Source organism: Ictidomys tridecemlineatus, chromosome 8 (genome assembly GCF_052094955.1).
Source record: "Ictidomys tridecemlineatus isolate mIctTri1 chromosome 8, mIctTri1.hap1, whole genome shotgun sequence".
NCBI lineage: Eukaryota > Metazoa > Chordata > Mammalia > Rodentia > Sciuridae > Ictidomys > Ictidomys tridecemlineatus.
The window spans coordinates 144,008,707-144,032,774 of NC_135484.1; the positions used below are offsets into that span (position 1 = coordinate 144,008,707).

The following is a 24,068-nucleotide window of genomic DNA, read 5'->3' on the forward strand; positions in this document are numbered from 1 at the left end:
TGACCATGAGCGTTCAACTCCCTGAATCTCCCAAACTCCATCTCTCTTAAGTCTGCCACTGTGAATTTCCAGATTGGAGCTCCTGCAGGCAGCGAGTCCCACTTGAATGTTATAATTGCCTTGGGAGTTTTAAAAATTCCAATGCCCAGGACATATCCCGAACCAATTGAATGGGTAATTTTGGGGGATCGGACCTAGGTATGGAATTTCAAACTTACTTCTTTACTTACACCTAAAACTAATTCTTTCCCGACTCATCTTCATCTAGTCATGGAAACACTGTCTTTCCAGTTCATTCACTGAAAATTCTTACAATTATCCTAATTTTCCCTTTGCACTTGCTCACTGTGTGTCAGTTAGTCCATAAACCCACTCTGTCCCCTCAACTATGTGACTCAGGTATGTCTCTTATCCTGACTGTACAGCTCTTACCCTCTTGAGGCTGTTCTTGTTTCTAATTTCTGTTACAGACGCTGTGCTAAGACAGGAATGGAGGTCTGGACTGTAGGATGGGAAGTCTAGGTAACATTTTCCCCTCCTGGACCTCCACCACTGGCCCTCTTTGAATTTGCAAACCTCAGCTCGGCTGGACCCCAGATGTTGATTATAAGGATGCTGGTATGGCGTCCTTGTATTTATTTCTATATATTCATTTATATGACAGCTGAGGAATCCTTCTTTGGAAAGAGACTGGGATCCCAATTCCCACTGAGATTGGAAGTTATAAACTATGGTGACCTTGATGAAGGTCATATTTCAGGAAAGATAACAGCGGCTCTGGAAGGAAGTTTACCATAACATATTTATAGGAGAAGCAGGGACTGCTGATGCTGGGTATGACAAGAGGCTGGTCTAGAACTCCCTTAGGCCAGCTTTTGGTGATTGTTAATGTATTCTTGGAGGTGTAAGTGTGCATGTGTAAATGGGGCAGAAATTAAAAGGATCGCTGCACTCGTAGGTGCAGGAAGCTTTGCAGGGAGACCTCACCCGAGTCAGCATAGAAGACAAGAATCTTCTGCCTCGGGGGAATTGCTTTGGGGAAGTCTCTCCAGGGCTGAGTTTCAGCTGCATATCCCAGGGACACTTGTGTTGGGTATGTAACGCCTGACACACAAGCAGACACACACATCAGCGGGTTCCTGGTCTTTCAAGAGCAGAGGATGGTGTCCCGCAGGCCAGCTAGGGCTATTGTGGTGGCCAGTGGCATTGCTCTGCTTCTACCAGCAGAGGGGCAAGTGAGTAATGGCAGCATTAGCAGCCTTGGCCCGAGGAAGTGGCGTGCCAAATCTTAACGCGGTGCCAGGTGGACAAGTTGGGCTCAGGGGCTGGGAATCAAGCTCTGCCATTTCTAGGAGCCTGTGATCTTCAGTATGGAGTACAACGTGGATGTGTAGTGGTCCTCAGCAGATGACTGGAACTCTTCAGGGACAGAGTGCTTAAAGGATCGGTCTACACCCAGCTAGGCTGAAGGGTGCTCCAAACTCTCAGAAGTGGGACACACGGAAGTGCAAATAACCTTGGGTGGAGAATAAGACATTGGGACTAAGCTAGATAACACCTTGGCTGAGGTTCACTTGCACAGTATGACTTGACTTCATGTTGCTCCCATCTCGTCAGTCCAATCCACTTTCAGCACAACTGTCAAGACTCTTTAAGGCAAAATGCTCTGTCCAAGTCGTTAATACTTCTCACTCTTGCCTCCAACCCACAGAAACAAACAACAGCAACAATAAACTCTCCAACTCTGTCTACATACATGGTTTCATTTAATTTTTTTTTTTTTGATACTGGGATGGAACCCAGGGGCACTTAACCACTGAGCCACATCCCCACCCCTTTTTATTTTTTTTATCTAGAGACAGGGTCTTGCTAAGCTGCTGAAGGCCTCACCACAGTGCTGAGGCAGGCCTTGAACTTTCGATCCTCCTCCCTGAGCCTTCCCAGTGGTTGGGTTTGCAGGCATGCACCAGTGCACCCAGCTGGACTTAGCCATCTCTTGACTTCGGGAACAAGATAGGCACTGAGTAGAAATGGTGCTTGGAATTCTGAATTAGGATCTTTCCCCAGGATAGTGAGATACAGTCCAGTCCTCTTCCGATGTTGGGCAGTGACTGTGAGCTCTAGCTCCCAGTTGGTCACATGACCAACAGGGGAACAGCAGCCCTCCACAGAGTCCTGGCTGCTGAGCTGTGCTGTTCAGTGGATCAGGTGGATTCAATGAATTTTCCACTTAGGAAAGTTTCAACTGACGAAGGGTTTGTTGGGACCAAAGCCCATTATAAGTTAAGGAACGTGTGCACGTATCTCCTCTGGTTTGCACCCATAAGCCCCCATGAGTGGGTAGTTGTTAGAGTCTATAAACAAGTCAAAATAACACCTGGCATTTTGCCAGGAGAATGTTAGAGTCTGTAAACAAGTCTGGATGGTGCCTGGCAAAATGCCAGAGGGAGTGGTTTGAGAAGTAACAAAAGCGAGCCATTAAGTGTGGAGATTCCTTATTGGTTGACTGATGTATCTAGTTTATGCTAATTAAGATAAGCTGTGCAAAATGTATAAATACCTCTGTTGTCCTACAATAAATGGCTCCTACTCCTGCTGTATCAACATACACAAGTTATTCGGCACCCCCCGGTTTTTGCTGCAGCCGGACTGCGGACTGCGGCAGGTAGTCCCAGGGCTATTTCCTATTGGTCTCATTTACTCCCAGGTCCAGCTGAAGAGAGGAACTGATCCTTGCTTCCACGTGTTCTGCAACCTCTTGCCCTTGGATTGTGCTCCTGGGTTTCACGTTCTCTGACTTGTTGTAGCTTGGATCCTGCTAGTCCTTCCCACAGTTCTCAGCCAGGTGTCCCCTCTTCCTCCTCTTCCGTGTTCCTGTGGCTCCTGGTATTTTTTAATGACATTTTATTACTTTCCAAGCTTATGTTCTTACAACATGGATGCACAGCTCATTTCCACTTATTAAGTATAAAACCCCATGCAGGCTGAGGCTTGGCTTGTGTGGCTGCTTTTCCCAGCAGGACCCGTGCTGTGTTAGAGGAAATATTTGTTCAATCAAAGAAGAAATAAAAACCAGCAGAAGGAATGTTTCTGTTTTTCCTGCTCCTCACCACTGCCTCACAGGGTGCTAGGTGAGGCGTTTTGGGGCGAGAGAGCAGGAAGGAGAGAACAGCTCCCATCCTCACAGGTGACTAATGCTTTCCAGAGGAAGTGAAAGATTTGCAGTCATTACTACTCTGCAAAGCTTTATTTTCCCACTTCGGGGCCAGCCCTCCGATTTTGCAATCTGAAAAATAACAAAAAGCAAGCAGTATCTGGATGGCAGTCCCCACGGTCTCCGGGGCTATTTTTAGGTCATTGTAACATGGTTTTAGCAGTGAAATGCTTCTCCAGCTCAGAGTGACTGCAGTTTTTCTCTGACTCATGGTTGCTTCTCACGCTCCCTGTGCCCACAGCCCATGTTTTTACCTCATTCCTGCTCTGCCATTTCCCCATTTGACCACCCAAATCGGCACACCTGACAGCTGGCCCGTTGCCACCGCCCAGCAGCGTCTCCACGGGTATCCACGGTGTGGGGGACTTGCTGATGGTGGTCTGTGGCCACGAGGGCCCAGGGGCCCGTGCATGACGTGAAAGGGTGGAGACGGCAGGCAAAAAAGTCGCAGGTCCCCTAACCAGAGAATGGACAGAGGTGGGGAAATTTTCCCCAATGGACCAGCATAAAATGACCTCAAATAAGCTGATTTGATTTATTCTAGCAAAAATGGAACAGGATGTACCAAGTGCTGATTTAGTACTTCTCATCAATAGCAGGGACCAAATCATCCAGTTTCCCAGCGGCAGGGCCCACCCTGCTGGCCCAGGGCTCCATCCCTCCAATCGCTGGCCCCGTTACCATTACTTTAGTGTCCCTCCAAGCACAGAACTGGGAACAAAAGCATCAAGAATGGTTTTTAGGCTGCAGAGTCTGTTCTGGCTGCCCAGCCACCAGCACTCAGCTGGGTGGTTTTGCACAGGCCGGGAGCTGAACAAGTGCCTGGCCCTGGGAAGGCAGTGGGTAGAGAACCGAGTCTGGAGATAGGAGACCTCGGTTTACGTTGACCCAGGTCCCAGTTTGCGCGTCCCCCCACCTCTGCCGTATGACCTCGGACATGTTGTCTAACCTGTTGGAGCTCCAATTTTTCAATGCCAGGTGCATTGAGTCAGATTTATATTTCTGTGATCAAAATACCAGACAAGAATAACTTAGAGGAAGGAAAGTTATTTTGGTTCATGATTCCAGAGGTGGAGCCCATACTTGGCTGAATCCATTGCTCTGGGCCCAGAGTGACATAGAACTTCGTGGTGGCAGGAGAGATGGAGGAAGGCTGCTTCCTTTATGGTAGCCAGGAAGCAGAGGGGAGAGAAGGGGACCACAGAGAAGATGTACCCTTCCAGGGTGTGCCCCCAGGGACCCACTCCCTTCAGCCATGCCCCAGCTACCCACAGTTATCACCCAGTCAGTCCACTAAAACTGAGATGGACTCTGGAGGGTACCACTCTCTATCGGATCATCTTACCTCTGAACATTTCTGCATTAACACAGGAGCTTTCGAGGGACACCTCATATCCAAACCACAACGCCAGGAGACCTCTAAGTCACCCGCTGCCATTCACACACTCAGCTTTTATTTGTGGTTGGTCAATATTGTCATCTGTTACTACCATCAGCTCCCCTGCAGTTCCACAAACGCCAACATCGCATCCACTTTATTCCTCTTCAGTCTAATTTCCACACTTCAGCCAGAATCATCTATTTTTTTTCTTATGTAAACCACAACATTTAACTTTCTCTGCTTAGTAGTTTAAAAGTCCAAATCCATTGTTGTGATTCATGACCTAGCTTTGCCCTGTCCCCCAATTCAGCTGCACCCCTGATTCCCTGGCCCTACGGAGCTGCTCTTCCCTCTGTCTGAAGGTCTTTCCATGTCTCTTATGACTTATTCCTACTCCCTCTTGGGTCTCAGTTAGAAAAACCGTTCCCTTTAGAAAACCATTCCTGAGCATTCCTGGCACCCAGGGCTGGTCTCACCACTCTGCCTTCCGACTGTCTGTTCACACTCCTCTTCCCGAGACAGTCCCTAAACACAGCAGACCACCTGTATCTGGTCACATGCTCGGCATCAGCACAACATGGACAAATAGCTGAGTGGACACTGCAGGTGCTCACACCCCATTCCCCCCTTGCATCTTCTTCCCCAAACCCCTGATCCTCTGCATCGTAGGAACTTGTGCCCAGGTACTGACAAGCCAAGACTCCCTGGGCACTGCCTTTCATCATTATGGCCACGACAATAAGTGCTCTTCAGGCCTCCAAGAGGAAAAGAAAAGCAAGGTTGGATCTGTGAGTCGATGATCAGCTTTCAAATCCTTAGGTAGAAAAAGGTAGTGTGCTAAAGGTACTAACTCAAAACTCCAAAAATTGCATTTGGTAAAAAAAAAATTGAAGTGTACAAAAGATAGAATGTACAAACGGATGCTCTCCACTCTCATTCTCTTCAACACATAAAACAGAGAGATATATCTTTATGCGCATATACTCTAACCTCAATCCAGGTCCCCTTCTATATTGAAGAATTTATTCCACGGTGTCAAGTCACATATGACAACAATAAGGCATATACCCTACCACAGTCCAGTCTTATGCTGCGGTGAGACATTGCTATGGATCACACAAGTTTTTCTCCGCAGAATCCATGAACACGGTGCTGGTCCTCAGCTTAAGCCCTGCTCTCTAAAAATGTCCTTTGTTAAAATGCAAAGGCTCCCAAGGCTGAAGAGCAGTCAAAACACTGGGGTCTGGAGGGAGATTTCCTTAGCAAGTGTTTTTGTTAAGATGAAAGAGCAAGAAAGACTTTGGGCATCCCTGGAAAAGAGCCATGGAAAGGGGACAGGAATGTTAGGGAGAAACCAGCACCTGAGTTATGAGTGCCAAGCTTATTTGCTCTAAAGCAAAGTCTGCGGAAATCCACTAGGTAGGTGCTGTTGGAACCCGCATGGTTGGGCATAGGCTCCCCCGCTCTTTCTCCTGCTTCTTCTCTCAAAGCTTCCATCCCTGACATAACGGCACTGGATGAACTCACGCCCTGTACAGAGACTGAGAGGTTCTCCAGATGGACATATGGGAAGAGCTTATGCGAGCCTAGAGAGGAACAGGATCATCCTCCAGTCTGCAGGTCTCGTTCTTGGTGTGGTCCCTCCCGTGGGAGCTTGAAGCTGGACAGGAAGAGCAGCAAGGGAGCTTGCCTGTCACTAGGTGGAGGTCAGGCACATTCCCTGATTACAGACTGGGGCAGCATTTCTGAGTGTCATGTCACCAGGTGGCTGAATGATGAAATCTAGGCCAGCTACTTGATTCTCCCCAGCCTCCCGTGAGGCCATTCTGCAGGACCCTGGCAATCGTCCCAGGCCCTCCAGGTGCTCCAATGGCAGATGTGGATGCAAATAAACCCATCATGACCAGGCCCCTGGAAGGGCCAAAACACACTCCACCTGTCAAATGCCTTTTCAGATGGAAAGTATTTAGAGGCCTCAGATCATTCAGCCACTCAAATATTTTAATTCCAAATGGAACCAAAGACAAAACATTTTCTTGGGAAATCAACATCTGTGGCTTTGGAAAGATTAATTTTTCATGAGGGAGTGAGAGGAAGTTGTGACTCGCCATGTTTGCGCTCACACCTGCACATCCATTCCTAGGCACATGAGCATGCCACAGGTGTTGAAATCAAGCGACAAGTATTCTTCTTACCTGGAAGCTTAAACATGGTCAAACCCCCTTTAAACCAACATAAAGACTCTGACAGAATGGTACACTTTTGTGGAATATTCCAGAAGGTCCTGAGCAAGCGTCAGGTGACTTTCTGTGTGCAGTTCTTACCTGGCAGTGTAAGCAACAGTGCCAGCAGCCAACAACGTGATTCCTGTCTTCTTGGATGGATAGTGATGTGGCCTGAGGACGACTTCAAGCAGCGAGAAGGGCAATATGAACGTGTGCTGGAGGAGAAAAGACGGCAGATCATGAGGGTGTCCTGCTGCCCACGGTACCCAGGATTCTCTCCTCCTTCGCCAGTCTGCCCACTCGCACACTGAAGGCTGGACTTTCCACAACTGGTTTAGATCACACTCCTTGGTGGCCCAAGGACCTACAGTGTCTCCCTATTCACTACCAGATTGATCTAAACTCCTCTGTCTGGCTACCAGGGCTCTTTATAATGTGTCATCAACCTTAATGGCCCTGCTCATTGCCCACTGCCACTGCCATCCTCTTCTAACACACATGTGCAAATACACACATGTGTGCACACACGCACACACCTATACATGAAAACACAAGCACGCACACACTCATACATTCTTTCAAATATACAACGTCCCATGCACATGCTCTCTCTCTCTCTCTCTCTCTCTCTCTCTCTCTCTCTCTCTCTCTCTCTCTCTCTCTCACACACACACACACACACACACACACACACACATACATTTAACCTCCACAGGAACCAGGCCCTCATTCTCCATTGTACTTAGCCTATTTCCCCCACTTCCAACAGTGCTCCAGGTAGGACTAAACTCAGTCACGTGTTGCTACATGCAATAGGGGACACAGAGGGGTAAGACACGTTCCCTGTCCCCAGAGCTTGTGAATTTGCACCCCAAGTGCCAGACTGCACAGCTCAGAGTATGATGGTAGAACTGGGTGACCCTCTCTCCGTGTGGACTATATCTTCTCTCTCTGTTTTCTGATCCTCTCTGTTCTTTGTGGCTAACACAATCTCCCAGGATGATGCCTCCGAGTTCTCCCCATGCTAGTTTCTCTCACTCAGTTCTGCTGCCATGATATCGTGCACCCTGCAGTCCGGCACTCGGGGTGCAGATCCACAAGTTCTGGGGACAGGAAACACATCTTACCTCTCTGTATTCCCCATTGCACGCAGCACTGTGTGACTGAGCTCAATCTTGCCGAGGGCGCTAGGTATTGTGGGGTGTGCATACACCTCCCTGGGTAACCTTCCACGGCCCCCCTTCCCTGTATCACCCCTAGTTATAACCATCTGTTTTCTCACATCTTCCAAACTTTTAAAACTAGACTTGTAAAAATGACATAAGCCAGGGATCCACCTTAGGAGGGGTGGTGTTTGTGGAGACTACTGAAGCTCACCCCTTCTTGGCTTTGGAAACTCATCTGGGAAGGTCACTGGAGACATTGCAATGCCCTTTCATTTACTGAAAACATGCACAAACCCCTCTGGCCACATTCTGTACTTATTGGCAATTTCCAATCGTGTTAGAACGTTCTGTTTTTCAGAGTCACAGTTATTATTCCTCTTTCATTCCTGCACCCCAATTTCCACAGTCTTGGCAGCTTCTTAAAGCGTCTGCTTTCCAGCTCCATTCCACTCCTGATCCTGAGCCTCCAGGTAGCTGGCCTGATCACAGCAGTGCTTAGAGCTCGGGAACGTCACTGGGCTCCCACTCCACGTATTTGGAACAACAGTCCTCAGCTCCAGGCACTCTTTACCACCAGGTGCCATGAGTCTGGTGCTCAGGAGGCATTCCCAAGAAGGAGTAGATTCCTCCCAGCCCAGACAAGCTAGCTAGGGCACCGTTAGATCATCAATATGACCCTCTAATGACAAGAAATATGACAAGTTTTGATGGGGCAGGGGTGGGGCGAGAAAGATTAATTCTTGGGGGTAGAGAAGGGGGTGGCCATCACTGGGGAGAGAAGACTTCCTGGAGGTGACACAGAACAACTGGGACTCACATTTTAGTAACAAATCCCAGTGGGACAACATTGCTGACAAACATGGCTGTTCTGCCCAAGCTTGGTCCCAAACACGTCGACCACTGGATGTGCAAGTGGAACAATGTCCAGGCCCATTGTTCGTGTCCTTCTTTGGTCTGAGTTTAGGCTGCTGCTCCTCTGTGTCCTCCTCTAACAAAGGAGCACCGGTGGTTTGGGGATGCAAGCTTCCAAACCTAACCTTGGGCTAGTTACTAGCTACCTCCGACCTTCCTCCGACCTTCAGCTTCAGGGCGGTGCTATGAGGACGGGGCACAGGCCTGCCAAGTACTTAGTCATGGGCCCCTGAGAGCCTCCAGTGACATTCACTGTGGTTGTCACTATTATCAGTGTGACTGCCATTCTGCATCTCACTGGTGGGCCCAGGGGGTCAAGGCCAAGGGTCTGGGATAGTGTCTGTTCAGGTGGCTGGGTGTCCGCTGACCTGTGGTTTGCAAGAGGCGGCCATGTGCACGCTGCTGGACTGTGGGACTGTCCTCGTGGGCAGTCGTGGGGGGCTTCCTCCCATGGGGGTCGAAGGCACTTCAGTGACTGATTTCCATGTTCCCTTTATCCAGGGGCCACCCTCAAGAGGCGAGAGACAGCCCTGTGTACGCGGCACAGCCATCTGCCTCTCTGCCTGCGTGCGCTCTCTGCAGCCAGAAGGAAGCCTCGGCTATTAAGAGCCATTAACAGGCCCATTATGCTGACCACTGATCTGACAGATTTTATTAACCTCGCCCACAATCAGCAGCTCCCTGTTCTGGACATTAATGATCATCTGGAACAGGATTCCGGTGGAATAATGTGGCGTGTTTGCTTTAGGAGCAAATGAGTCTGTGGTGATTAATGCTTTTACAATAAACAACTTGGGAATGCATGGCTGGTCACCTCTTCAAGGAGTCTGCCCTTTGTCTGTGACATTCAATTGGATTTCCAAATGAACTCCCCCTGACGGCTTCTGGGAAATGGACTTGGGTGATGTCATTAGTGATGGGCCACAGGCGGTGGCTTCACACGAGCCGGAAGGTCTTTGGAAGAACCACGTTTTCGGGGTGGGGGCAGGGTGGGCCTGGGAGACAGGAAGACCTCATTCTGTGAACTTTCTAAATATTGAGCTGCCGTCAGGTGCCAAGAAGGACCGAGGAACCTCCCAGAATTTCAAATGGGCTTGAATTTCCACCCCACATTGACATCAGTTATATAACCTTTGTTAGATAGCATATTATATTCCAAAAAAAGGAAGGGGGAAAAAATCAGTAAGAGAAAAATCAAATATGCTTTCTGCTTCCAAAAAATCTAATAATTAGGCTGGGATTGACACAAATTAGCATGCTGCCAAAAATTACGGAAAACAGTGACTCACTCTGTATTTCAATTAACAGTTTCTCAGTTTCCCTTATAAACAGTGAAACTGACAAAAATTAATTATCTCAGAGGGGGTAAAATATTTCCTTTCAAAGTAAACAAAGCACCCAGGGCTGAAACAATAGCACATGTAAACAGAGCAATGAAGTTACGTTTCTGTTTAGGGGGACTTTGCTCTAATGTCTCCTTTCAAGTGCATTGGTCAGAAGGACAGCGCTGTTCTTTCCCCATCCATTACTCCCGCCGTTGTCCCTTCCCCTTCCAGCCTTTGTATAATTTCCACTTCTATCTGAATATCTTGAAGACAGAACCACAAGCATTGATTTAAGTATTAGCAAAATAATTGCACTTGAGATTCTCTGGTGGCAAAATAGCCTTGGAGAGCATTACTAAAATCCACCAGCCCAGAAAACATTCTTAAAAGCTTGCATGAGTGAGTGGCAACTTGGAAAGTAGTGATAATGATTTAAGAACTTGTTTCTACTCACCCCATAGCAGGAGATAAGTAGCTTTTATAAACAATTTCCCTGCATATGAGGCCAAACTTGGAGTGGAAGCATTTGGCCTGACTCCTGAGAAAGGGGCAAGCCTTTGTCACTGAGATCATGTGTGGAGTCCCAAGTCATGGAGGCTCCAAAGACGGGATCCCTAAAGAGGGGAGGTCGCACTCCTTCTAGGAGCACTTAATTTCCACCAGTGAAAGAAATTCAAGAAGCTGACACATTTTACAAATCCCATGACAACGTTTAAAAATATAGTCTCTGCTTCCTTCCTCTGTTACATTTTACCACCAAGCGCTCTCTCTCTCTCTCTCTCTCTCTCTCTCTCTCTCTCTCTCTCTCTCTCGTGTTGACTTGACTGCAATTGCCACACAGGCCAATCATCAAGGGGCTTCCTTCTTGAATGCCCTGCCATAATACTGTCCACTTCCTGTGTGCCTCACATAATATTGCCCACTTCCTATGTGCCTCGATCTTCTTGTTCTTCCCTCTGTCCAGGCAACATGTGGATCCGAGAATTAGTTCCTGATACTGGCTTTCCCCAGCTGAGGTCCATTCCTTCAAGTTTCTAAGAGAATGCCTTTTGGATTGTTCATGGTACTAACAGACAGATATTTTTTAATGAAGTTTCAATGTACTGACAAGATCTCATCTGGGCACGCAGAGGAAGATTTGGGGCTTATAATGCATTAGATGTATCTTCTTTTTTAATTTAAAAGAAGAGCCATCACAGAAGCTCTGCAGAGACCAACACATCATTAAAACATCGATTACAGTTTTAAATACAAAGAAAACAAACGTGGAAATGGAGGAAACACAATCTGGATAGAGTGTCATTATACCCAGGCTTCTTGTTACACTGCGGGAGCGTCCCTTAAGTTTAAAAACTGCATGCAGTAAAGACTTGGAGTAATAGTTGCTCCTGAAATTCTAGCAATGAAATCCCTGGTTTCCGTGCTACCACACATAATCTCCCTCTCTCTACATCCCCCCACGCCTCACTTTCTGCCTCTAACTCCCTATGAGACAATGGCGAAGGTCTTGGACACACTTCCAGAAGTATTTTATATCTAAAACAGAAACCATCTATATTCTCTAGGTTTCTTTTCCTGTAAAAGGCACAATTTCTATTTACATGAATCTCATATAGGTAAATTCGGAAATGTACCCATGGGCCATAGAGCTTATATTTCTAGGGAGCTTCAAAACAAACACGAAAATGTCCACCTTTGCTATCTGCAGGAGTGTTTTTCAATCACAAGTTTTCAGATGACTGAATTTGCAAACAATTTCTATTCCACTTTCTAGGAACTCACTGGCAGCTCCACCACTGTAATTAAAGAGTCAGTGGTGAAATGCCTGGGGTGGAGGGAGAGGGAGATAAACACCCACAGAAAGAGCCACAGGCAGGCTTCTCTTTGATCTCCAGATCCACCTAGGTGGGCTGAGCCAGGTTGCCCAGCCTGCTAGCAGAAGTTAAAAACCAACCGTCTTGTGTACACCAAGAGTAAGAATGTTTACTACACTTCATTCTGAAATGCACCAAAAACAAGGTGAATGCAGGCACAGACAGATGGACATATTTATGCTAAGCAGAAAAAGTCAACTATTAATTGTGGAATCTAAGTGGTACACGACAACAGGTGCTCACTGTAAAATGCTTTCCTCCTTGCTTTATGTTGGAAAATTTTCATAATAAAACCTTGAAGGAAAAGGGAATCGTCTTTATTGACCTCGAAAGAGATATGAATGGTCCACTGGGCCAAGGAGGAACATATACTATCATTTATGAACTTGTATACGAATTGAACTGGTGGTTACATTGTAACTCCGCAAATCTTCTGGAGAGATTCTAAGTGATCTTTTATTTGCTAACTGTTGTCGTTTGGGTTAACATGTAGTTTGACCAACATCTCCAAGCATCATTCTTTCTTTTGTGATTATTATTTTTATTTGTCTTCGTTGTAGATGGACACTTTCTTTCTTTATTTTTATGTGGTGCTGAGGCAGGCACTCTATCACGGAGCTATAGCCCCAGCCCGCATCATTCTTTTTCAATTGGGAAGCTACTTGGTTTTGAAAGAGTCAAGCCTAGTTTAAAAAAAAAAAAAAGTGACTATTTGGGTTCCATCTCATTCAGGATGAAATACAAGAAAGATTTGGGATTTTAGGACCCTCCAGGCAGGACTATATCTGCCTCTTATGGTCTCCTTCCTCTTTATTCACTCTTCCAATGTGTCTGAACCCTTTACCTAATTGAGCTCTCTCTAGCAATAACATCCTACCCACCCATAATCTTTGACTTATCCCTTTATTTCTCTTCATTTGCTCTTCTCCAAAACACTCTCCATGGCCTCATACGCTTTCATCTTCCTGAGTTTCAACTTCCGAGCTTTTTATCAATCAGATGCATATTTTGGTACACTACAATCAGGCCAACCTTCTAAAAAAGTCACCTGTTGCTACTCCCCTGCTCAAAAACCTTCCATGGATCCTTATTTGCCTCCATCCGCTCTCTACACTCCTTCCTAACCCGCCTGCCTACTGCCCACAGCGCCTCAACACCCCTCCCTCACTCCTGTTCAAACCTGAGCCCATCATTATCCTGCTGTTACCATGTCTCCTTCCCTAGAATCCTTCCCACTTTTTCATTTTAACTTGATTCTTTAAAGTAGTCCTGTACGCCCTCGAGATACCTTTCCATAAAAGATACCTTTCACACATTCACACAAGAATATATAAAAGAAAATTAAGACTCAGGAGGACACTGAAACACGATTCTGCCAACCAAAGATTTATAGGTCTGCTATTATGGAGACTTAAGTTTAGCCATATGTTTCCAGAAAGCCAAAGTCAAAACCGATGAAATGGACAAATCTCCTTTTTAAATTTCTTTTTTCTCTTAGAGAAAACAAAGTTTTTTCCTGCAGTAAATAGGTCAGAAAGAAATTTATGCCATTGTATTGCTTCTAGGGGACACTGAAGAATAGCGATTTCAACAAAGTCCAGAGTTCTAGATTCCATCAACTAAAAACAACACAATAAAACCCCCATCGAGAGAAGGGGACCCTGCAGGTAAGGAGATGAGGTTTTAAAATGATGTGGCCCTCTGTGATCGGAACAGCAGTCGGACTCCATAAGCAGGATCCTCTCCACCAATATTTGGGTTCCCATGGTTAATTGGACACCAGTGGAGATCTTGTTCTCCGTTGAAAGCCTAGCGTACAGGTGTGATCCACTGGAGACGGCAGAGGCCAATGCATGGAGAAATTTTGAGTTTCCTCTGCTCCCTGGCTTCCTGCCTGCTTCTCCTCCCCCACCTTCGGATTGCTCTGCTGTCCCCCTGAAGATGCCACTCCCTCCTTCACCACTGATAAGTCAATTATCTCCCCCGCACCCACCCCACTGTGTGAGGCTCCTTGACCTCCAGCAAGTGTCCTCTGTCTCTGGCCATTTCCTTCATGTCACACCAAGACATCCTCCTGCTAATAACTAAATGTCTTCCAAGACAGAAGGAACTCAAGGCCTGGGGCTGTCACCACTCTCTCTCCAGTGCCCAGCACAGAGCTTAACCTACTCTGGCCACTTAAAGAATTAGTGGCATTGATGTGAGAGTCCATGAAACAAAAATGGAGCAGAAGGGAAAGAGGTCCTCTGCCTAGCCCCGGAAGCCAACAGACCCGGTCCTGTGACAGCGGCAGCCACACGTCAGGTCACATCCAGGATGGCAGGGTCACAGAATCAATCTCCATCCCAGATGATCATCTTTGCCCTTTCTTGTGGCTAAAGATGAAGCATGTGTCTTACAGGGAGGTTACGGGGAAACTTCTGAGTAACTGTGACTCCTGGGAACCACCAACGGTGCCCCAACCATGACAACTGAATAGTGGACCCCCAAAATGGTGTCACTACAGAGGAGCTGACAGCCCTGAGGGACCTGGGAGGCTATGCAGCCAGCAGAGTGCCCTATGTCCATCTTGGGAGTCCCTGGCCCGACGGCCTCCATTCTGAGGCTGGGCCAGGAGAGACAAGTCCCTCCCCACCTCCAGCTTTGGGTACCCTCCCCTTCGTCATGCGACCCTCCTCCATGTGTGCTGGCCTGGCTCCATGCAGAGGCTTGATTTAAAGACAGAGACAGAGGGGCAGCTCCGAAGAAAGCTGCTCCAACTTGGAGGGAGGAGACTGTTCTTTTCTCCAAAGAGGAAGTGCAGGGAGCGCCGGGGTTTGCCCTGGCTTTGGTCTTAAGGCACCTTCCATTCCTCTCCAGATATCTCATCCTCATGTCCTGAAGAGCTCAGATGTGTAGGCAGCTGGTTTCCCTGAGAGATGACAGTGACTCAGGATAGCCCGCTCTAAACACAAGCTTGGAGCTCTGGACCAAAGTTCCAAACCCTCCACGTGGCGGACCCCAGGAGAGACTAGTTTCCACAGTTTCTCTTTCCTGCTTCCTCTCCCTGGTCCATCTGCAGGCTCTCCAGGGGCTCTCCAGCTGCTCTGCAGGAATGCCAGTTGCCGCTAGGCATAGTGGCGCAAGCCTGTCATCCCAGCTGCTCAGGAGGCTGAGACAGGAGTTAGAATCAACAAACGGGACTTACTCAAACTAAAAAGTTTTTTTTTTCAGCAAAAGAAACAATAAGAGAGGTAAATAGGGAGCCTACATCCTGGGAACAAATCTCTACTCCTCACACTTCAGATAGAGCCCTAATATCCAGAGTATACAAAGAACTCAAAAAATTAGACAATAAGATAACAAATAACCCAATCAACAAATGGGCCAAGGACCTGAACAGACACTTCTCAGAGGAGGACATACAATCAATCAACAAGTACATGAAAAAATGCTCACCATCTCTAGCAGTCAGAGAAATGTAGATCAAAACCACCCTAAGATACCATCTCACTCCAGTAAGATTGGCAGCCATTATGAAGTCAAACAACAACAAGTGCTGGCGAGGATGTGGGGAAAAGGGTACACTTGTACATTGCTGGTGGGACTGCAAATTGGTGCGGCCAATTTGGAAAGCAGTATGGAGATTCCTGGGAAAGCTGGGAATGGAACCACCATTTGACCCAGCTATTCCCCTTCTCCGTCTATTCCCTAAAGACCTAAAAAGAGCATGCTACAAGGACACTGCTACATCAATGTTCATAGCAGCACAATTCACAATAGCAAGACTGTGGAACCAACCTAGATGCCCTTCAATAGATGAATGGATAAAAAAAAATGTGGCATTTATACACAATGGAGTATTACTCTGCATTAAAAAAATGACAAAATCATAGAATTTGGAGGGAAATGGATGGCATTAGAGCAGATTATGCTAAGTGAAGCCAGCCAATCCCTAAAAAACAAATACCAAATGTTTTCTTTGATATAAGGAGAGTAACTAAGAACAGAGTAGGGAGGAAGAGCATGAGAAGATTAACATTAAATAGGGATGAGAGGGGGAGGGAAAGGGAGAGAGAAGGGAAATTGCATGGAAATGGAAGGAGACCCTCAGGGTTATACAAAATTACATACAAGAGGAAGTGAGGGGAAAGGGAAAAATAATACAAGGGGGAGAAATGAATTACAGTAGAGTGGGTAGAGAGAGAAGAGGGGATGGGAGGGGGGATAGTAGAGGATAGGAAGGGCAGCAGAATACAACAGTCACTAGTATAGCAATATGTAAAACAGTGGATGTGTAACCGATGTGATTCTGCAATCTGTATACGGGGTAAAAATGGGAGTTCATAACCCACTTGAATCAAAGTGTGAAATATGATATGTCAAGAACTATGTAATGTTTTGAACAACCAACAATAAAAAAAATAAAAAATAAAAATAAATTTAAAAAAAGTAAAAAATAAAGATGTTGTGTCCACTGAAAACTAAAAAATAAATACTAAAAAAATTCTCTCTCTCTCTTAAAACAAAAACAACCTAAATTGTGGTATAAAGGCGTATTAAGAATTGCAATGCAAAAAAATTATGAATGTAATGCACTTCTCTATTGTGATGTATGTAAGAAATAATAAAATAATTAAAAATAAATTTAAAAATCCCCCCCCCAAAAAAAGTTCAAAGCCAACCTCAGCAACTTAGGGAGGTGCTAAGCAACTCAGTGAGATCCTGTCATCTCTAAATAAAATACAAAAAAGCACTGAGTTTAATCCCCAGTATCAAAAGAGAGAGAGAGAGAGAGGCAATTGCTCACTGGTGGTTATAATCAGCTGATTCAGGGTTACTGTGCTGGGGGGGACACATGCTCTCACTGTGGGGGTCTTGTCAATGGAGCAGGAAATGGCTGGAGTGAGATAAAAGATAAGGGGAACTTTTCCTAGGAAATGCTCTCATTCCATATCCATCAAATATCTCCAAAGAAGGGTTTTGATTCAGCAGTATATCACCAGTTGAAAAGCATGTAAAGTATCGTCTTTGTCATCGAGAAGTATTAATGAACTGAAACTTAACTTTATGCTGTGTCACTCTAGGACCAGGCTGGTCCTAAACAGTTATGTCGTGGGGAATCTGAACAATGTGAGGCAGCAGTGGGAGCAACCAGAGAAAACAAGCCTTTGCTCAACTCCAAGAGCTCCTCCCCTGTGGCAGGGCTCACTGGGTCCAGAAGGTCATTTCTGCAATCCAAAGCCAGGTCTGATCAATCTCATACTGTGTCACCAAGTTGTATTTTGTTATTATAAAATAAACATGGATTTTAGTTAATTACATATCACAGGGACTTTTTCAATGATGAACACTTTTTCTTCATGAAAATTCTAACCCAAACCAACAACAGTGAAGGGGAAAAAATGAAATAAGGGCTGTGGTTAGGATCTCAAACTAAAGATGTCCAGGAAAAGTGGCAGATAAATGAATTTGGCACTCAGAAGAGAAATCTACCTGGAGACAGGGATTGGGGAGTCGTCAGAGTGTAGATATATCCTCATTTTTTGGGGGGGGGCGGGGTGATAACTGGGTATTGAGCCCAGGCACTCTTAGCCACTGAGCCACATTGCTAGCCTTTTTTATTTTGAGACAGGGTCTCACTAAGTTAGTTGGGACCTTGCTAAGTTGCTGAGGCTGGCTGCCTTGAACGTGCAATCCTCTTGCCTCAGCCTCCTGAGTCACTGGAATTACATTCACAGACAGATCATTTCTAAGGGTCAGAAGAGAAGATGACTTGGAGAGTGTGAGAATGAGTGGAAGAATGAAGGATCTGGGGGTAAGCACTGCGGAACCCCAGCACTACGTCAGGGTTTCTGAACATCTGCACCATCGACATTTTACAACAGATCATTCCCTGTGCTGGAGGGCGGTGCTGTGCATTGCAGGGTATTTAGCAGCATCCCGGGCTCCTACCCACTAGACGCCAGTGGCAACTGTGTCCCAACCCCAACCCCACCCCACCCCACCCCCACCCCACCCCCCGTCCCCGTTGGACCAATGACGACTCTCTGCAGACATTGGTGAAAGTCTTCTGGAGAACAACACTTATCTTGGTTGGGTGCTCGTGACTTACAGGGCAAGCAAAAAGAAGAGCATTTTGTGAAGGAAACTGACCAAAGCAGAGAGCAAGCACGGAATTAAGAGATGGAAAGAGGTCATTTCAAGAACAATGTGGCCACAAGTGTCCCATGTTATGGTTTGGATGTGAGGTGTCCCCCAAAAGCTCACAGGTGAGCAATGCAAGACAGTTCAGAGGAGAAGTGATGGGGTTGTGAGAGTCTTAACCCCATCAGTGATTTGATCTCCTGATAGGGATGAACCCAGTGGTAACTGCAGTGGTGGGCGTGGCTGGGGATCTGGGAATTGGGGTGTGGCTTGGGGTAGGTATTTGTATCTGGAGGGTGGAGTCTCTGCTTCCTGATCACAAAGGGAGCTGCTTCCCTCTGCCACACTCTCTGGCCTTCTATGGTCTAAGACCTCTGGAAACTGTGAGCCCTCAAATGAACCTTTTCTCCTCTACAGATGTTCTGGTTATATCTTTTAGTCACTGAATTAAATGACGAACACACCCAAGTCGAAGACACAAGCAGCACACACACTGGATGAACAACAGACAAGCAGACTGCTGCAAGCTGACTCCTTGAATTCCCAAATGGTTTGTCCTTCCTCCCAGGCTGAGTCCTGCATCCCTTGCCCACTCCTCTGGACCTTTGGGGTTCAACCTGCTGTCTGTAGTGTTCTTAGACACAGAGCCTGGAGCAGGAGACTGACTGGGGGACATCTCCAGGGTTGCCACCATTATCTGCTCCACAAGTCACAGGGGAGAGCTGAAGTCTTAGGTTTGTACATGTAAAATCTGGGAACCCACATGCAGAACAGATTGGTGCTGCTCAGAACCCTCCACACTCCTGAGGGCGCGTGCCTGGGGCATTGACCCAAACCCCCTGTCACCGAGGACTCGGGCACACTCCCTTTTCATGGTCCTCTTAGGAAAAACAAAAACAAAATTTCTCCAAAGATGACAAGATTCCTTCTCATCAGAGAATCAAACAAACAACATCATCACAAACAGAAATGATTGTTTTCACGAGCTCTCTGGAATACCCCTCTGAAGTCATCGTGCAGTTTTGGGTTTCCAAACTCAGAAGACAAAGAAAATGAGCACGAGGGGGGTTTTTATCTTCTGTTTTTGTTTTGTTTTGTTTGAGTGTGTTTCAGCTTCCAAATCTGAATTTTCACTTGTAAAATCTGCTCCTAAAAAGGGAAACGAAATGCTAAAATCTCCCCTGCTTTTATGAGGCTTGTTTTTCAAAGATTATCTCAACACAAGAGGGTCCTTGATTGCTATGGAACTATTAAAATGCTCGGTTCCATGGCCGCCACCGAAGAACAGGCCGTGTCTTTACTTGTGGACTTCCTTGTTCAAGGCTCCCAAGGGTCACCTTCCACACACAAGCCGAATGCCCCCATTAGTGGCCACTTTGCCCATAGAAGCCCTTGGTTGCTGTGTCAAGCATCTCTCCTGGCAATAATGGAAGGAGGGAAAGTGATCCCTCGAACACTTTCACAGAGACAAAAAGAAGCTGCTTCTACCTCCCACCATCTCTCCCACCCTTTCTCTCTCGTTCGGTCACCTCCACCACCATTTCCTCATCCGTCTTCTTAATATCAGTCTCTGCCACTATTGTTCCCTGATTCAATGGCTTTTTGAGTGGTCCTTGGCTCCAAGGATGCACAGTTACCCAAGTAACACCTGACGGTGGAGATTGTCATCCTGGAAGAATCTGCCAGAGAGAATCCACCTGTGAGCCGCAGCCCACAGCACGCCCGACTCCTCCTTCAATATCATAGATGTGTGATTGCCACGACTCTGCATTTCCTTAGACACAAATCAGTCGCTAACTTACTACACGTCTCAGACATAACTACCCAAAGTACCATAGATATTTTAAGGCACCAGAAAATTCTATAGAGCTTTCCTCTTTTGTAACTTTTTCTACAATGCATACCCCAAAATTTCAAAGCATATATGTGTCACCCACAGCTTCTCAAACAGGGCTGTTAAGGGCTTTCCCTTGCCTTCAATGCTCCCATGGCCCCGGCACACACTGGGATTGGTCAAGGGCACAGATAAGCTATGAGAATAAGAGAAGCCTTTGCTCTTTCTCTTGGGTAACCATCTTTGTGAAGCACCTGTAACGTGCAGGTGCTGTGGATGAAAAGGAGAGCAAATATGGCCTCTGTCCTTGCCATTATCATATGGACTAACTATGGCAGATGGTCAAGGAAGGTCATCTGAGAAGGCCATGTTTAAGCTGAGTCTTGAAAGACAAGAACATGGAAGAGCAGGTGGGGGGGGCCTTCCAGGCAAGAAGGACAGCATGTGCAGAGGTTCTGGTGTAGGAAAGAGCTTCGAGGTTTGCAGGAACAGAGGAGAGCCAGGAGCAGCTGGAATTTAGAAGCAAGAACTTCGGCCTGAGTCTGTGGCATTAAACTTGATAAACCAGGTTTATTAGCCCAGTTGGCTGCTGGGAGTTTATGTTTTATTCTAAGTGGAATGGGGAGCCTCAGATAAAGATTGGGAAGGTGACTAGTAACTCCCTATCTACTTTGCTTCTGTATGCAGAAGGTGAAGAATGGAAGCTGAAGCCATCCTGCTTCCAGAGCGGTCTCAAGGTATAGGAACAAGACGGCCTGATCTAATTTGCAGGAATAGAAGGGTTTGGGGTGGAATTCAAGGCACCTCTGTATGCAGAGTCTTCTCATCAGGAATTTGGGCCACTGGTGTAGGCTGGGGGACAGAGGACTTGAGAATTAAGTTTAGGTTAAATCTTTCATGGGGAGAATCCCAGTTTAACAACAGAACCTGCAATCCAGCACCCCCTCACAAGAAACCCCGCGTGACTCTGGGTTTTTTTGTGCACACCTTCTATGCTGATGGTAATGGCCAAGAAGTCAATCAATAATCCTAGGGCCACTAACTCCCAACCCCAAAACTTTAATAATGCATCAGAATATAGAGAAATATAAATATATGGCTAATTGTCACGGTACCCAGCAGGAAGGCAGGCCCTTTGATCACCTCCAGCGATAATGTCATGGACAAGAGCTTTTTCTTAATTGCCAGAAGCCCTGAGGGCCTCTCCTCCAGGGGACAGCTGCCAGGATCAGAAAGAACAATCCACCAAATTCATCCACAGTCGCCATCAGAATTACTAAATAACAGCCTGGGAATAAGCCTCAGAGAACCGGGATCCTGTCCCTAAAAATGAGATGAACAACATGGATTAATCGGTTTCCCTCCTTCCTTTCACTTGTCCCTTTAAAATGAGTATTTTATAAACGGGTATCTCCCCAAATGCATTCTGACCATCCATAAGGCCCTTCCCCAGTCTGACTGTGTTACTGGCTGCAGTAACTCCTCGAGGGTTAGTTATCTAGTGCACACATCTGTGCCTTCACCAGTGGTAGAGACTACTGGCCATTTCCCCATAAGCCACCTCCCACATTCACTAGTTTGAATCTGCCCCACATCACGTCTGGTTGCTGTTCCCTTCTCTGAATCAGGATAGTAAGGACCAGGGAATTAAACATCCATCCATTTGTTTTATGGTTTTCCCGTATTCAATGTTTTTTCTACTGATATTGCAGTCCATTTTTATTACAGTAAAAGTTATTTTAGAAATTATAACATGCTTCCTTCACGTGGTGACGGATAATCAGTATCCTTATCTCTAGCCCCTTCCCACCAGCAATCTAAAGAGCCCACGGAATGCCTCAGCCCCAAGTTCCCCCCCTCCCAATTTACAATGTTTCCATCTAGTACTTTAATTCATTTTAGTTTTAGTTTGGGGGTTTTAATTACTTCAAGTTGGACAAGGTGGTTGCCGTCACTTCCAAAATCACATTTTTTCCCAAAGTGGACTTTTAGAAAATTTCCCTAGTGATAGAAATTCATCGTGCCCCTATTTTAGAAAATTATTTCAGGGAGTAAATAGATTGACAGTTTGAGGTTTTATTCTCAGCACCTTGAAGCAATTATTCCATCTCCTGGCTTTGTTGCCACTGAGAATTCAACCCTCAGTCTGACACTACTGTGGTCAGGTATTATGGAGAATTTGGTCCGAGGATGCATCCTCTATCAAAATCTACAGATCTTCAGTCCTTTACACAAAACAGCAGTATTTGCATAGAGCGGTATTTGCATACGCACATCATATTCTTTAAATCATCTCTAGATTACTTATAGCACCTCATGTCCTGTCAATGTTGTGCAAATAGTTGTTCATAGCTGGGGATGTGGCTCAGTGATAGAGCACTTGCCCAGCACGTGTGAGGCACTGGGTTCAATTTTCAGCACCACATATAAATAAATAAAATAAAGGTCCATCAACAATAGGAAACAATGTGCAGATCTGTACATTGTTTAGAAAACATTGATAAGGAAAATGGACAAGTTCAGTACAGATGCAAATTTCTTTTTCAAATATTTCTAATCAGCAATTGATTGAATCTGCAGATTCAGAACCTGTAGACTGTGGTTGTTTAGGAAATCTACTCTATGAATCTGACTGCATTTAGGGTCTCCTTTTTGTCTCAGATGTCTACAGTGTCACACGAGTACCTAGATGAGAGTGGTCTTTGTCTTCCCTTAGTTCCCTGGGGACATATATGTGTGTATATATAAAATCTTGCATGTCTTGACTCTGAGGATCAGTTTTCATAATTTCTGGAAAATCATTAGTGGTTATCTCTTCAAATATTGTCCTTACTTCACTACTTTTGTTATCTCTTCATCTGCTTATTTTGGCTTTTGGGAATTTCCATTATGTTCTTATCTGTAAGCCAAGTACTTAAAAAGATGTAAAAAAAAAAAGGAAAAAAAAAAAAGCTGTGTTCAATATTTTACTTGTCTTTCTTATAACGAAAGAAGTATTTTTCAGGCCATGACTCCACTATATGGCCAGAAATGGAAGTCACCGAGGACCTCATATCCTTTGCAAATAGATGACTTCTCCTCCTGCTGTTCAGGATTATGGGCCGGATTCAAAAGGAAGAAAATTTTATGGTCATGCATCAACAGGGGTTCACTCAGAAAAACAGAAGTCCATCCAGCGACTACTAGGAGGCAAGGGCTCTGAGGCTTCAGCAGCCATGGGGAAGGGCAGAGAACCTTCTGCTAGAGGAGGGGAATTGTGGGGGCTCACCAGGAAGACACTGTGCACGAATGTCAAATTCTCCATGAACAGCCACCATTGATCTCGGCTGTTGGGGGTGTGAGGCGTATGATTCCTGGGTCTTTGGATATCACTGCCACGCTCCTGTCTGCTTTCTCCTGCCACTAGAGAGTAATGGCCTCTCCTTCCCTTTCACACCTCACCAGGTGGGTGACTCTTTCCCAGAACTCTAGCAGAGGATGGAGAAGAGGCCATGGCACCTCCAAGAGGACCGAAATTTGGAATGAGTCCACATATATCACTGACAGCACTGTCTGTTGCACATGGAGTGTTTTACTTGCTCCTGATAATGGCGCAGAAGTACATGGACAGTAACCAGGCTTTCCCTGTTCTAAGGAATCCAAAACCTAGAGAGGTTCACTAACTTTTCCAAAATCAACCAGCAAGACAATGGCACAAACGGGATCAGAAATCAAGGTTTTCTGGAACTACGGTCCATTCTTTTCATGAAATCAAAGATGAACCTGTAGAAATATCTGAAATCAATTATTTTTGCAACTTAGACATAGAGCTAAGAAACTTTATCTCCACTCCCACCCCCTGATCTCAGTTTTAGACATTCAGCTCTAACATTTATCCCTTTCAACCTTTTAGCCCAAGTAGGCGTTTAACATGTGTGTGGATGTCCATGAATAAAGAATTTGATCCACCAAAATGTTCCATTTCCTAATGGCCTGTAGCGGGAGATGATGTGATTATCTACACCAGACTCT

General features: G+C 45.9%; 1 protein-coding gene across 2 annotated transcripts in view; it reads right to left on the bottom strand.

Moving 5' to 3' along the window:
• Positions 1–24,068, bottom strand: part of Adtrp (androgen dependent TFPI regulating protein) — a 58,786-nt gene that overhangs the window by 12,943 nt on the left and 21,775 nt on the right. For both annotated transcript variants that reach the window (XM_078020544.1, XM_078020545.1), the window contains one exon: positions 6,920–7,035. In XM_078020544.1, the coding sequence (XP_077876670.1) occupies positions 6,920–7,035 (116 nt within the window). The remainder of the gene's footprint in view (positions 1–6,919; positions 7,036–24,068) is intronic.